Source organism: Bombyx mori, chromosome 23, assembly GCF_030269925.1.
Source record: "Bombyx mori chromosome 23, ASM3026992v2".
Lineage (NCBI taxonomy): Eukaryota > Metazoa > Arthropoda > Insecta > Lepidoptera > Bombycidae > Bombyx > Bombyx mori.
Genome location: NC_085129.1, coordinates 3,003,805 through 3,021,902, shown reverse-complemented (window position 1 = coordinate 3,021,902; position 18,098 = coordinate 3,003,805). Strand labels below are relative to the sequence as shown.

Here is an 18,098-nt window from a genome sequence, read left to right as displayed (position 1 = left end):
AGCACAATTGTCTGACCAAAAGTGGAACTCCTTGGTCCCTTGTTCAACATTAGTCTGTATAAAATTTAAGAGGCAACTGCTTACCTCGTTTGCTCCACGTTTTTCCACAGATTCATCCCACAAATAGCAAATGGCCTTCTTTTTACCCATATCAAAAACCGTAAAGTTAAAAGAAGATAGCTTTCTGTTATAGTAAAATATATTTATATTGCTTAGAGGACACTGTAAAACTTTTCAAAATCAAACAGCAGTAACCATGTTTCCGTTTGACTCCTCAGCATCTTTTTTATCTAGGCTTTTTAAATGCCTTGCCTTCTTATTTGTCTGGTGTTATTGAAAAGCTTCTTTCTCTTGGTCAGTTGGATTTTTATTCAATCGAAAAACGTGACATTCCTCGCACTAATCCTTTTTGGGAGTATGAAAACCTAGATTGAAGTTTGAGTTGACAATGTCACGATACTGGCGTTCTTTTATGGCTTTAGTGTTGTATTTTTCAGGGTCATGATACATGATTAGGACAGAATACGGTGTTGCAGATCGAATGGATATTAGTAGGAGATTGCATGAGGGCTGGTACTGACAGTTCTAAATTGAACGGAGTACATCTGTGGTGATCTTCTAAATCTTCAAGCTGTATATGTGGTAAATTTTGTAACTTAAAGGCACTTTCAAAGAAAATATACTAGCTTGGTTGCTGTAAGCATCCAAGGCAGATACATCAGGCACGAGATTAGGTACTGAGCTGTCGCAGGTAATTTCCTTGGTCCCACTATCTTCATGTAGCATTTTTCCAATACATCAGGTAGTTCCTGACTGATTTCTACTGGTCCAGGAGGCAAAGGTGACTTTGTATGTCTTACAAGTATCATCATCATTTACAACTGAAAATTTAAAAAAACTCATATTTTTATGACAATTTATAAAATACTATTTATATTTATGTGTTTTGCAAAACGATTTAATCATACAGAAATAATTTAACAACATTTAAATAAAAAATCGTTATATTTAACAAGTTTTTTACACGATTAACGTCCTAACTGATTTCATTATCCCAGTAACAACGTCTCATCTTACTAACGAAACAACAAATCGCGTCACAGAGTTCGTAAAAAAATGTCCCATATTCACATAGAACGCTTAGAGGTTCAATAGTGTTCGTAAAATATCGTCCTAATATTTCATAACGCTTTTATTTTTAACAGTTAATTATTATAGAAAGATTGATTACTCCTGTGAATATGCATTACGCCAATTGTGTTTTTGCATTAAAAATGCGTTTCATTACCTATTCGTCAAAAAACGTCTTATAAAAACATCGATCGACTACAAGCACTTATTGAAACAAAAAAGCAATATAGATAATATTTTTTAATTTAGAACTTAATAGCGTGTGAATTATGAAATAATACAACTGAAAAGTTGGCAACTTAATATTATTTACATTTTTCTCCATATGAACAGCGGCTCCATTAGAAAATGATGAACTAAGGTCAGGGTCTTCTGTATCAGCCTTAAGCATATTCAACATTTTCCGTGATCGTGACATGTCTAAAAATATCTTTTATCGAGCAAAATACGTGTTACATTATTAATTTAAAATCAAACAATAAAAACCTAAGCGCTTGACACAAAGACGCCCTCTCTCCAACAAGTCCAACGAACAGCGGCCGGACTGACGAACGAACAGTGCGGCCGCTCCGTGCGGGCCGGCGCTTGATCACTCCGTACGTTTTTATGCGGAGCTAACGACAGATAGAACGTTATTCAATTATATATTTCCGAAACTAAATGAGATACAAAAATTCCAAAAACACACGTCCGTAGAGTTCGTATCCCTTATTGCGCCTAGCTATATAACTCGTTTTTGCTCTATGATCACATCGGACTTTGTTCTGCGGATGAGTCGATCTATTTAATTTTGTTATTAAATACGTCCAAGCGAGGTTAGGGCTACCTGGTCTAATCAGTTATAGAAACAAAAAAAAATAAAGAGGCCTCAGATTGCTGCTATCCGCACTGCTGTCTCATCATCACCCTGCTGCGATTTGGATAATTTATTGACCTTTTTTTAGGTATAATCAAAAGGCTTGTGTGAACCTAAAGAATATAATTGAATATCTTATTTATATATGGCATACTAAATGAATTACTGAGACAAGGTAATACTTTTTTATATAACATAAGCGCTTAAAGAGGAAGTGTGAAAGTAGCCCCGGTAATCAACAAATTAAAGAGCGGACGGTTAGCGTGGTATGGACATGTGATGCGTAGAGAGAAGATGCATGTGACTAGGAGATGTATGGAAATGGTAGTGCAAGGTAGAGGGGGAAGAGGTCGACCGAAGAAGACATGGATGGAGTGTGTGAATGACGATATGAGAGAGAGAGGAGTAAATGTTGATAAGACGGCTAATAGAAGAGAATGGAAGAGAAAAATTAGCTGTGCCGACCCCACCTAATGGGATAAGGTGGAGAAGAAGAATATAATTATTTAAACTTCTATGATGGAGACTAGGTGAGTATACTCTATCCCTTTTTTAGGCCGCAAATGTTTGTTTATGAAATACATATTGGTTATTTTACGCGCGCGTTTTACCTGAAATTAAAACGCCAACGACACCGTTATCGTTAAGACGATTTTAACTTTAATTTTTATTGTTTAGTTGAGTGGACGAGCTCACAGCCCACCTGGTGTTAAGTGGTTACTGGAACCCATAGACATCTACAACGTGAATGCGCCACCCACCTTGAGATACAAGTTCTAAGGTCTCAAGTATAGTTACAACGGCTGCCCCACCCTTCAAACCGAAAAGCATTACTTCTTCTCGGCAGAAATAGGCGGGGTGGTGGTACCTACCCGCACGGACTCACTAGAGGTCCTACCACCAGTACAAAAATTAAATTTTTAATTAATCGCAGCTATGAGATAGAAGAGTTTTATGGGATAATGAATCATCAAAAATTTCTAGGATACAAAAGAATACTACAATTCGAGTCAGCCAAAAAACCTCTATAATTCCACGCACACAAAATTCCCGGCCGATAGTTGTAAAACCACGAAACAGTTAGCCGTAATCGTTCCAATTGTTTTTCGCTTAACCCAATTGGGGTGAAGCCATTAATCTATCGACATAAAAAGTGACGTGAATGCCTTGCTCCCGAAATTAGTCCTAACTGCCAATAAAATAAACAATTCAAAATCAGATAACGAACGTTTCGATTGGCTTCGTATTGAAGGCGGACTTTGACGTTTCCGGTGCGAAATATTAGGTAGGTAATTAGCGATGGAAACGCGATAATTTTTCGGTGACGTTTACGATCGTGAAGTATTGTGCGTGACGCGATTCCGACAATGAATGATGTCACGAATTTTTTCGGATATTTGATTGGTCGAATTTATCGGCTATACCGTTGTTCCGATTTATTTTCCGATGTTTATTTGTCGCGCAGAAACGAGTTATTGCGCATTTATACGAGGTATTTTTTTTTTAGTTCATCGTCGTCGGGGCTGGACGAGTGAATTAACCCACAGACACGGCCCACTGAGTTTCTCGCCGGATCTTCTCAGTAGGTCGCGTTTCTGATCCGGTGGTAGATTCTGCGAAGCGATGTAATTAGCAAATTCATAAGTTTCATTCCAACGTTATCTTTCTTCTACATTCATATATCGCGAAGCCGCATTGTAAAGCAAATACATCTATTGGATAAAGATCGTGTTTCCCAAATACCGTAAATAGAGCCCAATTCAATAATAATAAAAAAGTAATTAATACTTGGTAGTATTTTAGTATTAGAGCAGTAGACAAATTGCTATTAGACGCAGCACTAATGAACCCGGCTACAACACCAACCAGAAAGCTCCTCCTCCTCCCCGCGCCGTTTTCCTCATTACTGAGGGTCGTGACTCCCCCGCTGCATCAGTTTCTCCCGTACGATTTCCCTCCATCTGCTGCGATTCTTAGCTTCATGAAGGGCATTGTGGAAGTTGATGTTTAGAGAAGATCGTATTTGGTCCGATCATCTTTTTTTTTTTATTGCCTTTGTAGGCAGACGAGCATACGGCCCACCTGATGGTAAGTGGTCACCGTCGCTCAATGGACGTCAGTTATGCCAGGGGCAGAGCCCAGCCGCTGCCTACCATTAAGTACTCTCCGCAAGCCTCGTTTGAAGAAGGACATGTCATAGCGCTCGGAAAACACCGTGGAGGGGTTGTTCATTCCAAAGCTGGATCCCATCTCGTCGGACTGCGTCCTCTGGGACGTTTGCCATCTACCTTTCCTGTCACCATCAGCTGTTCTAGATTGTGACCCTTTCTACGAGCAATATGTCCGAAGAATTCCAGCACCAGAAAGCTACAACATACTTTAAAATCAAAATAAAGTACTCACCCTAGAATGATTCCCGTCGACAAAGAACTGGGCTTCAGTGCGTCCGGCGCCCTGACTAACCGGCGGCGCGCCGAACACGTCTAAAGTCCCCGGACCGGAGCCTAGCGCGTCCGATCGTCCGGTCTCCGCAAACTGGCGCACTTGAGGCGAAACCCGACGACCCAAACGGAACAAAACGTGTGACCGATTGTGGGAGACCCCTGTTAAAAATAAAGAAAAGTATGTAGTAACGAATAAGAAGTGAATGAGGAGAGCCGTAGACCGGGCTTAGTTGTGTGGTTTGGGAGAGTCCAGCGGTGGACGACTGTGGGCTGTTGATAATAATGATGATGATGATGTAGTAATGCTATGCCGATAGAGGATCAAACACGAGCATCGCTCATGCCTTTTGCTTTCAAAAGGAAAGAATATATCCAATAAGTTGAGATGATGTTTCATATTCTGAAATGAATATACTGATAAGTAAAACACAATTTCTTTAAACTTTTCCATGTATCTTGTGTAGTGTTAAGAATCGACAGAGTGCAAAATAAGTACCTAAGCTTCGCTAAATTGTAATAACGGTTGGCGTTTGATGCAGGAATAAGTGTCAGTATAATAATATAAGCTTAATATTCGACCCGGGCGATGGGGTAACGCAAAGCCGCGCGCGTCCGAAACATGTCTTGTCGGACCCCCGGATCAATTCTCGGTGCTTTTAGGCTCTTCTTTTTTCCTACCTATGCTGATAGCCTTGAGAGGCTATTTCAGCTTCTCCTTGACCTGTAGGTGAGCTCACGGGGCTCAAACTGGAGTGATGCTAACAAGGCCCTAGCAAGAGCAGTGCTTCGCAGAATCTACCATCGGACCGGAAACGCGACTCACTGAGAAGATTCGGCGAGAAACTCAGTGGGCTGTGTCTACGGGTTAATTCACTCGTCGAGCCCTTCGTTGCAAGCGATGGGTTCGACGAGGACGGTGACCGGTGTTTGTGGTACCTAAAAGCACCATTAATCGATCGGGCGGATCCGTAATGACGTGAGGGCTCTTCAAGCACCGGTCACCGTTTCGTCGAATTTGTCGATAATTTAGATTAAGTATAAGTAAAACATTGGGAAGCGATAAATAAATAAATAATTCGGATATGTACAAGATCTTTTGACTTTGTCTTCTAAGTCTTGTAGATAATAATAAAATAGATATACATTATAAGTAGTTTGCAAATGATGATCAAGTATGATTTAAATATAATTTCTCAGTGATCTTTTTGCTAAGTGTGGAATGTATCGATGATATAACGAATGAATGAATTTAAAATTAATTGTTATGTAACATTAATTACTAAAATAATATACAAGATTCTGTTACTACAATTTCGTACAAAAATATACAAACAAGTTTTAAACTTTTGTAATTTTTTTTTCAAATACAAATAAAACCCACCATTATTGACATTTTTTTACCAATGACAATTGAACTATACTAGTGAATTGTAACTATACCTACTTGAGACCTTAGAACTTATGTCTCAAAGTGGGGGGTGCATTTACGTTGTAAATGTCTATGGGCTCCAGTAACCATTTAACACCAGGTGGACGGTGAGATCGTCCACCCACCTAAGCAAAAAAAAAAAAAATACGTTTGTGCTGACGGTACTTAAAAAGAACAGGAACACTGAATCACCATTAAGACGAGTTGTTACTTAATAAAAGTTCACTGAAATCACTTCTTAAATGCAATTAATGTGTACGATTACTTTGAACAAAAAAGAGGTATTTACAAAACGTCCGCCCACGTTGCGAAAAATGGAGTGAGAACTTTCTCTTGCCAATTAATGTGGATCATCACATTTTACATACAAAATTGGATTAAACAAAACCAAAAAAAAATACGTTATTATTTTAATCGAATAATCCTTGTGTCGGGCGATTTTGTTTGCTTTTAAATTTAAATAAAATTACGCGTCCTTTTAGAGATTTTCAAGAGTTTGGATCTAACAAAATGACGTCATTCTTGCCCAAAAATGCGTGTTTACATACTCTCAGAGAGCACTAACCAGGCCAAATAACTCCGAATAAAATAATTTCCTGCTCTTTTAATTTATAAGTATCTATATAATAATAGTAAGGTAGTAATAACTTAAGGAGTAGTTCCAACAAGCTTCAAATCAATAAGTCTTATGTAATATGTATTTAAGTCTTATGTCTTATAAATTTATGGAATATTATGTGTTATAAAGTTTTTTTTATTACCTACTTAGGTGGGTGGACGAGCTCACAGTCCACCTTTATTTATTGCTTAGATGTTTATGTAAATATGTAGCAATTTTTTATTGCTTAGATGGGTATCTAAGCAATAAAAAAAAAACAATTGAAAACGAACTTCATATTTTGATTTTAACTTTTATCTTCATTCGACAATTGTTTTACCATTGCGATTCGCGTAAACAGCAACGCCAGAACGAAATCGTTACCTAAAATAAGTGCTCTTTCATAATTCCACAAATGCAATAACATGTTATTTTCGCATGTCCGATAATCCAGAGTAGCGCGTAACTGCTGATTCACGGACGATATCATCGGAGTGTAGTGAACTTGTAAGTTGGCAACGTTACAACTCGATAAACAATTGCATTTGAACGAATATTAATGAGATGTGATAGCTGTTTATTACTGCACGCTTATGGAACTTGCAGAGTATTTGTCTAGATCACTGATTGATTACACGGATAGCTAGCTCAATATTGAAAAATACAATTGATAGACCACGTAATGTAAAAGAGATATAAATGGAGAAAGGCCAACTAACTGATCAAAAGCCTGTCGATTAGAGTTTGAGCATCGATATAATATAACATAGTTACCAAACGATAAATTTAGCTTTATGGTATTGGCTTGGGATAGCACCACCCAATCACATAACACACCAAGGTATTCACCGGAGAATGGAATCGGCATTCTCTGAGTATTAAACCAGATTAATGCAATTACCAATTGGGATTTATTTACATGTGGTAAGAGTGGGCTGGCGGTAGTGAGCTTTTTTATTGCTTAGAGTGGTGGATGAGCTCACGGCCCACGGGGTGTTAAGTGGCTACCAGAACTCATAGACATCTACAACGTAAAAGCCGCCATTCACCTCGAGACACGAGTTCTGAGGTCGCAATGTTTACAGTACAACGCCTGCTCCATCCTTCAATCCGAAAAACATTATTACTTCACAGCAGAAATAGGTACCTACCGGCGCGGACTCACAAGGCGTCCTACCAGCAAATTCGTCGCTTAAGTCCAGAGAAGCCGTGAGCAGGACAAGCCCATCAATATGACCGCAATTTAAAGAAATACATTTTTTAAGTGCACACCGTACAGTTATAATCTAATATGATGGGCGGTGTTTAATATTACGTAATTATTATTTTTTTTGATTTGGTATAATATATGCTCTCACAAAGTCATAACAGTCTGCATTGTTAGAAAAAAATATCCGACCTAATGGTGAAGGAAGCAGTATAGTGAGTCACATGTACTTCGAGCTCATTTTGTTCATCTTCCATGAGTTCAAAATATCCTTTAAGCACGTCTTATTATAGAAATTTTACCGGCCAAATATGAAATATTCTCAAATAACCAAGCACGGCTTAGTAACGAAAACGGTTGACTAATAACATCTTAGGGTAAAGTTAAAATGTGAAATTCAAATAAAACAACCCCAGGACAATCCTAATTTAATATTGTTTTAGGTTAAATTCCTTTTCATGAGACCCATTCATTAATTAGGTCTTGCTAATGAATTGGGATCGCTAAAGGTAAAGGACAAACCGACAGATAATTTCAAGCCACTCCATTACTGGTCTTTTTGAATTTATTAGTATAGAGGAGCAGAAGAACTAATAGACCAGTGTCATCCTGAACCTACCCTATCCTACCCGTTGAGTGACCTCAAATTCATCAAAGTACTGTAAATTTTAGGATGTAGTCTCAGTGATACTGGAGGTCACGCTACCCTTCAAATTGGAATGCATGGTTGCTTCGTGTAATCAATCTTCAATTTATTTATAGGGAAAAACAAAACAGTTCATCAATATTTTCCCCTCTGTCTCTCAACCGCTTTTTCATTTATTTTGGTATACGATATCAGATGAATTTAAATCTTGAGGTGTCAGTGCTTATGGTCGAATTGCGATCGGTGGGTGAAAATTTAGTTCATCCATCATTAGGACTATTTGATCAATAAAAACCATTATCAGTTATTTTTTAGTTATCATCAACACACGTTGTTCCACGTTGGTCTAATGATTAACTCGGACTATTCCGCTACTGAAGTCAGGATCGATTCCGAATCGACGTCTGACTGTATTAGTTCTTATTTCGTATATTCGAAGTCGAATAAAATCATTAATTTTGACATAGCAACTTCGAAAGAGAAATCAGTAGGCGGATCCAACTCGGCTGGGTAGCGATCGGTAAATTAAAAAATGACGTGTTCTCGTCCAAAATCCCTCAGTGCCTTAAGACAAAGGTACAACCAATGTGTGTTACCAGTGATGACTTACGGTTCCGAGAAGTGATGTTTCTTCACAAGGGATCTTTTTAGGAAGCTATGGAGAAGACTACGCTTGGTATTTCTCTACGAGACCGAATCAGAAATGAGGAGGTTCGTAGAAGAACCAAAGTTGCTGAAATAGCCCGTAGGATCAGTAAGCTGAAGTGGTTCTGGGCAGGTCACATAGCGCAAAGATTGGACGGCCAATTGGGCAGAAATATACTCGAGTGGAGACCACGTACTGGCAAGCGCAGTGTGCGACGCCCACCTACCAGATGGACCGACGACCTGGTGAAAATCGCTGGGTCATATTGGATGCAGGTGGCAACGGACCGGCCGCACTGGACATCAGTTGGAGAGGCCTGTGTTCAGCAGGGGACAGTAGACAGGCTGATGATTAATCTTGACATATAAGATATAATTTCAAATTGCTTAATAACAGCGGCTGTCCCAACCAAAATGTTCCTAGATATCGCGACTGCTTAATAACTAATTAAATTGCTTGGTAGACCGACGGTCCAAATGTTGTTGTTTGGAACTTGTATATATGCAAACTTGTCTTAGAAATCACGCTAGTGAGATCCAGGCATTTGTTCTAAGTTGCCTCCCGCCACAAATTTAACACGTTTAGTTTCTAATTTACGCTTTCTGAATGCACCACCCATTACGGCTATTGCTAATCTGCTATACTACATGATACGTAATTTTTTAGCCAATTAGATAGCTAAATACAGTCGTCTGGAAAGATCGCTTTGAGCGGTAATACTGCCTATGGTACCATCATACCTGCCTGTTGACTAATATTCAATATTAATTGCATTTTGGTGTGCAATAAATTAAACTCTCTTTCTCTCTCTGAGTATATGGACATTACAGTAAAACTGCCCTTTTGATCTTGACAAGTAAGCTTAAAGTCTTAATTCCATTGATGCAACGGCTGTGCAACTCTTCAAACTGGCATTCAGCATGAAAGTACATTTAATTAATTAACCACACATTTTTGTGCAAAAACAGCTCTTAATTAATACCTACCCGTTACACAATACGTATTTTTCTTTGCGAAGAATTGTGTGAGGGAAACCAGAACCATTAGTCCAAGGTGTGGCCGACCCTTATATTCTCCGTTGGTATGTTTACTTGTTAAGTATTAGCTGTAGTGTAAGATATAAGATATAAGTAAGATGTAAGTGGTATGGTAGTAAAGCGGTGTACATAATATATTTGAGTTTAACTCATTGGATTAGTTTATAATGTCATTGGAACTAATGCACTGTTATGAATCATTTGTTTTAAACTGCGTAGGTACAGGCGTTAAATTTTTTGAAAATAGAGAATATTGAATTTACATATTTGTATTGTACATGCATATTTCTCTATCACCACCAGTGTATTAGAAAAGGATCGAAGATCCGTTAAATTCGTGACAGTTTCAAGTTTTCTAAAATGCTTTACATCACAATATGCGCATGGCGATACAAAATGGAGAAGATATCAAGCACTTTTACTCGTACCCCGACAATTATAATAGACGGCACCATATTAATTACTTAAGTATATAACTTTTTTATCCTACTTATCTTTGAGGGGTTATACTAGATTCACCAAGCGAGTAGGCAAACTCACGGGGCTTAGCCCAGCGAATTTGCTAACACTAGCCCTACCATGAGCAGTACTTTGCAGAATCTACCACCGGATCGGAATCGCGACCCACTGAAAAGATCCGGCGAGAAACTCAGTGGGCTGTGTCTGAGGGTTAATTTGCTCGCCGAATCCTTCATTGCATTCGACGGGTTCGACGAGAACGGTGACCGGTACCTAAAGGCACCGATAGTAGACCGGGAGGATCTGAAATGACGTGACTTATGTAACATGATTTATTTATAATATTCTATCTGATCATTTTTAATAATCATGTATAAAAGTAAGTAAATGCTCTTAATATTATGAGACATACATTAATTTTAACTGTTTAAAATAACATAGTAACCTATAGCTATTTAATATAGCTATAGCTATAATAACTAGTAAACTCAAGTCACACGTCGAAGCTGGCAAGCACGATTTATATTTTATGGCACACGGTATCTTTAAAATTCACTTTAACTAAAATGTTTCAGTAGTTAAATTCAAACACAAAACGACGCTATGACATGCTATAAAATGTTTTCTTTATAGCTTTTATTATAGCACCTTCCTTTTTTCTTTTATATGGCATTTGTTTTGTGACGTATTATGTTAGTAGTTCTTAACAGGCTAAAATTAAGGTCAGAGACTTAGCAACTTTATTATATGTGGAGAAACTGTATGTACACTTTTGTTTTGCTTGATACAAAAAAAAATGTTGTTCAGATTATCTGAATGACATTGTTCTAATAATTTTCAGTACTGTCATTTTATTGGGTTATGCGACGAGTACATAGCTTTGAGATATGAGGTCTAAGCCTCAATTATGAAGTATAACGGTTGGTTCAACATTTCAAACTAAAACGCTCGACGGCTTTCAATTACTTACGAATTACTACGGCTTACAATGCATACTCCCATTCGGTATCAAAACATGTTTATGCAGTTAATTTGTTATTCGTGAATTATGGATACACAGTAAAATGGGAGGAAGTGTCTCAAGATTGTGAATGACAACCATTCTGCCTCCCACTACGAGGCTCGAAGTCGGAGTTTTATTTATACCGTCCCACTCTTTAAAAAAGGACATATCTTATGACGTCTTCTAATCAATAGAATTCTTTTTCATCTCGAATGATGAAAAATCAAGAGATTTTCATTAGGCCCCAACAAAAAAGTTCGGCAAATGATATTTAAAAATAATTAGTATTTTCCTCGTCCTTTCCTAGAGTTGAATAATATGAACATCATATTAGGAACGTGTTTACCCATCTTCGCCAGAAGATAGCGTGAAGGTATCAATGAGCTTTCTCCACATTGATTTAATTTTTTTTTGAAGTACTAGAAAAGTCGAATGTGCTTGAGGGATTAGTTTTTTGAATATTTTTTTTGTAATTAAATTTATGGTGTGACTCTTAATTGCGTCCAAAATGAAAATTCAATTTTCTACCTGTAGCGGTGAAATTCAATCTCCTAATAACAATTGAAACAATTTCTTTGACGCAATGACGTCAACGAAATAAAATAAAAAAACTATAAATAATTTCATATCTTATTTGAAGAAGATTATACTCATCCGTGTGTAGTGACTATGAGATTTGCAACAATAATTTAAAGACTCCATAAATTAAAAATGATCGTGTTAGAACCAATTCCAATTAAAGATCATGCAACTTAGGCCTTAATCTGTATATATCCATCTTTTATCTGTATATATAAATATGAATTGCTGTTCATTAGTCTCGCTAAAACTCGAGAACGGCTGGACCGATTTGGCAAATTTTCGTCTTGAATGATTTGTGGAAGTCCAGAGAAGGTTTAAAAGGTAAATAAATATGAAAATACTCGAAATTAAATAAAAATAACAATTTTGTTTAAGTTTGCTTTATACAAAAGTTTAGGTATTTTATGTATCGATTGAGGCACTACGAAGTCTGCCGGGTCAGCTAGTATAGTTATAATTTCAAGACTTCGATATTTATGTCATGTAATGAAGTATGTATGCCTAACTACAATTTCCGTCTTTCGCTAACTTTATGTTTACGATATATCTGAGCAGGATAACATAGTTCGCAGTTTCTGTTTGGTAGTAAACTTCATCTAACGACCGTATCTAAGTATCTAGATGGCCAGCTTAATTGTGTCTTGCTAACGACGGCAGCAATTATTTGAGTCGACTATTATCAAAGCCGGCAATGTGACTTTTGGACAATTATTGGTAAATCAGAAAAACGAATTATTGACTTTGTATTCCATTGGCAGTCACAAAACTCTTCTGAACGACATCTTAGATAAATAACAGGTTAAGTATTAACCTTTATTTAATGCAGGTTTTTAACCGTATTCTTCAAAGGAGACGATTATATTCAAATCAATCTGTATTGACATATCAATAACATTTTTTTGTCCAAATGCACAGATTGCCACCTTTGATAATAGACGACTCATTTAGCCTCTCGGATACGTAATCATAATAGAATAGTCCATTGAGATTATTTCTATGATTACTCATAATTCTTCTTAGAAACGATTTTTACTGGTGGTAGGACCTCTTGTGAGTCCGTTAGGTACCACCACCCTGCCTATTCTGCCGTGAAGCAGTAATGCGTTTCGGCTTGAAGGGTGGGGCAGCAGTTGTAACTATATTTGAGACCTTAGAACTTATATCTCAAGGTGGGTGGCACGTTTACGTTGTTGATGTCTATGGGCTCTTGTAACCACTTAACACCAGGTGTGAGCTCGTCCACCCATCTAAGCAATAAAAAATAAAAATAGCACGGTAAAACAATGACTGTGTTTTAGTCTTTAAAAAAATTTAATAATAATAATAATCTAGAGTAGAGAGAAAATGCATGTGACTAGGAGATGTATGGAAATGGTAGTGCAAGGTACAGGGGGAAGAGGTCGACCGAAGAAGACATGGATGGAGTGTGTGAATGACGATATGAGAGAGAGAGAGGAGTGAGTGTTGAGATGACGACTGATAGAAGAGAATGGAAAAGAAAAATTTGCTGTGCCGACCCCACCTAGTGGGATAAGGTGGAGAAAAAGAAGAAGAAGAATAATCGAAATAATTTAGTTTTAGTTTGAATTTTATCATTCCGAAGTGGGTAGTCGGAATAACATAGTTGAACCTATTTATTAAAGGACTGGGATTTTTCTTAGAAACACCCACACACAGACATATTCTCAATTCTAAAAAAAACACTTTTAGATTGTGATTAAACTACTTAGTAAGCTTAATCAGGCGAGAACTCTGCAAGTATGCCCGGTTATGTAATTTTAAATTATTAAATAAATCGATGAACTTCCGAGCCGAGCCAATGTCAGTGTTCACTAGTCTAATAAATTCGCTGGCGTTATCTTACTCATCTGTTGGCACGGTTTCTTTAGATATTGTTTATGGCACGCACGTGGAAGCGAACGTAAATTGTTTTTTCATAATTTTCATAACAAATGACACTCATACTCGTCTGGGTACCTTTCTGATAGTACGTTCATGTGTATTCGTGGATTGATCGTGTCACTAATCTTTTATTCTATAACTATTTCGATGTTGGATTATATTTTGTAGCACGCTATTGATTGCATTTTATCTACATTTTAGTGTAATATTTTCTTTGGTTTTCGCGAGTGGTCGAGAAAATTAAACCTACTTTTTGGGGTTTTTGTCAACATATTAATTCCGACCTTACGAATATTTTAAATCAAATTAAATAGCTGTAATGTGGATGTCGATAAACGATGGTGATCGCTCACGGCAGTTGGTTTTATGTCTCCAAAAGCAGCTAAGGAGATAGTAATGGCAGCTTCAGAGAGAGCTACATTATCACAATACTAGATGTGCTTGCAATTTTAATACGCTTATATTAGCTCCAGACGTATGTATGTTAGTATCTAACGGAATCTTTGAACATGATTTTGACCCCCTTCAAAACGTCGGATTAACTCGAAATTTGGTATGCTTATTAAGGACAGAAAGATGACAATTCAATACTAAAAAATATATATTGAATTTTTTTTAATTCAACAAAAAAATGAAAAATAAATAATAGTTTATCTATAGTAATAGCTATAAAATAATATAATAGCTTTTCAGGATATTATCAAAATAACCCTTCTACTCATATCTGTTCATAAAATATTTATAACTACTGGTACCATGCACCCCACGCTTTTTTTTACGATAAAATAATTTTTTCTTACATTATTTTTAATACAATTTATTAAAATTTATTTTTAATTTTTTAGTTGGATTTTCTATAAAAAGCGTTTTTTTTTTTTGGTTTTTTTAAACTATTATTTACTTATTTCATTAACAAGCAATTCGAAGTTACTCTAATTAAGTCGACAAGAGTAGAGATATGTTAGGTTGATTAATTCGCCGCATCGTCGGTTTGTCGCATGGCGACGGGGTCATATACCGCGCAGTCCCTAGCAACTCGTTCAATTTACAGTGTCAGCTGCGGAAGGTGGAAGGCGGGAATGATAATCTTAGGTGAAAGATTTGTAGTCTTAATTTTTTTTTATTATATATATTTGACGGCGTTAACCGCGGGTTCTATCCTAGTCGGAGCTCAGATGTTCTAGCGAGAGGGTAGGGGAGTGGAACTATGCTTGGCAATACCACACAGCACTTTTTTTTTATTGCTTAGATGGTTGGACGAGCTTACAGCCCACCTGGTGTTAAGTGGTTACTGGAGCCCATAGACATCTACGACGTAAACGCGCCACCCACCTTGAGATATAAGTTCTAAGGTCTCAGTATAGTTACAACGACTGCACCGCCCTTTAAACCGAAACGCATTACTGCTTCACGGCAGAAATAGGCAGGGTGGTACCTACCCGCGCACACTCACAAGTGGTCCCGCCACCTACGTAATCTCTCAACGTAATAAAAAACTAACTAAATACTGCTAACTTTATCGCAGATTTCTTTACATTCTTATGCTACTAATTTTGGATGTAAGTGTCGGTCTACAAACAACAGTTGCCGCGGTTTCTTTCCTGTAATGCAACGCATGTATACACTGAATCATGCAGTTTGCGTGCTAATGAGAATATATTTTTGGCAACGCCGCAAAACGATCTAGATTTACCTGTCGGCTATTTCGGCGTCGCCATGACTCAGCACCGAGACTCTTAGTACTTTAAATTAAAGATCAGAGATATGTTAATTGCACATGTGGGCGGATGATTTGTTGACAGATTAGCGGTAAAATCAGTTTTGGGGGGAAGAATGAAAAAAGCACTTTTAAATATTTCTTTTAAAACAACATTGTTATTACTGTGTGACGTTTTATCCCTCCCATTTACTCAATCACTTGTTCATTCATTTATGATTAACTTTGTTAAATTTGTTTTAAGCTTACGTAATACGCTTTTATTAGCTTCAGACGTATGTATGTTTGTAACGGAATCTTTGAACATGATTTTGACCCTCTTCAAAACGTCGGATTGACTCGAAATTTGGTATACTTATTAAGGACCGATGACAATTCAACATAAAAATAAAAATAAAAAATTGAAAAATTTGATATTCAACTAAAAAATGAAAAATAAATCATAGTTTAAAAAAACTAACAAAATACGCTTTTATAGAAAATCCAACTAATAAATTATTTATAACTACTGACACCATGCACCCCACGCGTTTTTTTACAATAAAATATTTTCTTCTTACACTATTTTTAATTCAAATTTATTAAAATTTATTTTCTATTTTTTAATTGGATATTCTATAAAAGCATATTTTGTTAGTTTTTTTTAAACTATTATTTATTAAACATCTATTGATCAAGTATTGGGTCAGGAGGCAGATGAGCATGACGATTAGATGGGTACTGGTTATTGGCGTTCAAAGACCTTATACTCTTGTGGAACTTTTTACCGTAAAACATGCTGCTTGTATCTCATTCGAAAGACCACAGTGCGTTTCCAGAGATCTTTTTTGCCACGTACCATCCGGCTTTGGAAGGAGCTCCCCTCCACGCTATTTTTTGAGTGCTATGATATGTCTTTCTTCAAACGAGGCTTGTGAAGAGTACTTAAGGGTAAACAGCGGCTTGGCTCTGCCCCTGGGATTGCTGAAATCCATGGGCGACGGTAACCATTCACCATCAGGTGGGCCGTATGCTCGTCTGCATACTAGGGTTATATTAAAAAAAAACATGTCTTGGAGCACTTCAGAAATAACGTAACAGATAATTCATTCCAGAGTCATCTTCTATGGAAGGAAAAATGGCTAAAAACGCACCACATCGGAGATGAGTAATGACTGAGCGGGTGCAGACTGAATAAGTATTTTAAGGACATACGAATGAGCACATTAGTCCTGCTCATTTTTGTCCCAAAGCAATCATGCGTCCCATATCTAATGGATAAACAGTTGTTTAAGTTTTGTGTTTTTGGCAGGCAATTTCGCGTTCTGGTATGTACACTGTGTGTACTGTGTTGTTTTTTTTTATATTTTATTTACATTGTTGTGTACTTGTGTAAATTTAGCTTTCTTAACAAAGTTTAACATGTTCCAATTTAAAGAAGAAAAAAAAATTGCTAATCTCAAATACATAACGATTGGTCCGTCTGTTGCTGGTGTGCACATCACTCCGCAGGTGCCGGCGGAAGATCAACGCCGCAGTACCGATTGTTTTGTTACTGTTATGCATTGCTGAGCCGGTAACCTTTTCCAAGCCTCATTATTTTTCGATAAAAAAGATCTTCGTTCCTTATTATAAAAATATAAATTTTAAGTGCTATTCGAGGTATAAAGAAAATAATTATTCGGGTATACACTATATATTATTTATTATGATTTTCTTATTGATGCATAAAAATAAAAATAATCGAAAGGGTCATCCACTCCGCAGTGCAATGGAGCAGTCTCGCCCAGGGCGAACCGCCTGCATGATCACGGTATCCCCTACGCCAAGTAAGTATGATTTAGCAAGAGAAATACGAGAACGGCTATCAACTGTGTAACATCCCATCCCGCGATTCAGGAATTGTTGAATTTGCGTGCCGCGACATCTGTTGATAACAAACTAAATAGAAAAATCTTACGTTACGGACGTTTTTCCCCGGTTAAGGTACCCCTACGCATCGTCCCATAAGGAGCTTCGTTCCAAAAATGTTTCGATAAATGTTTACTATTATTATTATTACGAAATCTAGTTCGTTCTTCAAAAAAAAAATCTAACTTAACCACCCAAATTAATAGGTGTAATATAAGGATGCTCAAAATTCTTCTCTGTCAATATCGACATTTTAATTCCCCACTCGAGTTCTTTCCTGCAACATAATAGTGTTGTCACTTAACTTGCTTCCTGCTTCTGTCGATAAGCGTCTATTTTAACGCTGTACTACTGGCACTTTGCCAGAGACGACGAGAATAGCGCCATGTCAAAATTAATTGGCGGGCGTAACTTTTATATGGTTTGATCGCGTTTAATTTTGTCTTAAATTCCACTGGTAATGTCCATTGAATTGATGTTTTTAGTTTCAGAACACGACGTCGTTTTGTATAGTTGTTTTAAAAATAAACGGGGCTTTGTTAACTTTTTGT

At 37.1% G+C, this 18,098-nt stretch overlaps 1 protein-coding gene across 1 annotated transcript in view; it reads right to left on the bottom strand.

Annotated features, from left to right (window-relative positions):
- Nucleotides 1–18,098, bottom strand: part of LOC101741469 (spondin-2) — a 63,067-nt gene that overhangs the window by 9,378 nt on the left and 35,591 nt on the right. Inside the window, exon 3 of the mRNA XM_004921703.5 lies at nt 4,391–4,590. Within this exon, the coding sequence (XP_004921760.1) occupies nt 4,391–4,590 (200 nt within the window). The remainder of the gene's footprint in view (nt 1–4,390; nt 4,591–18,098) is intronic.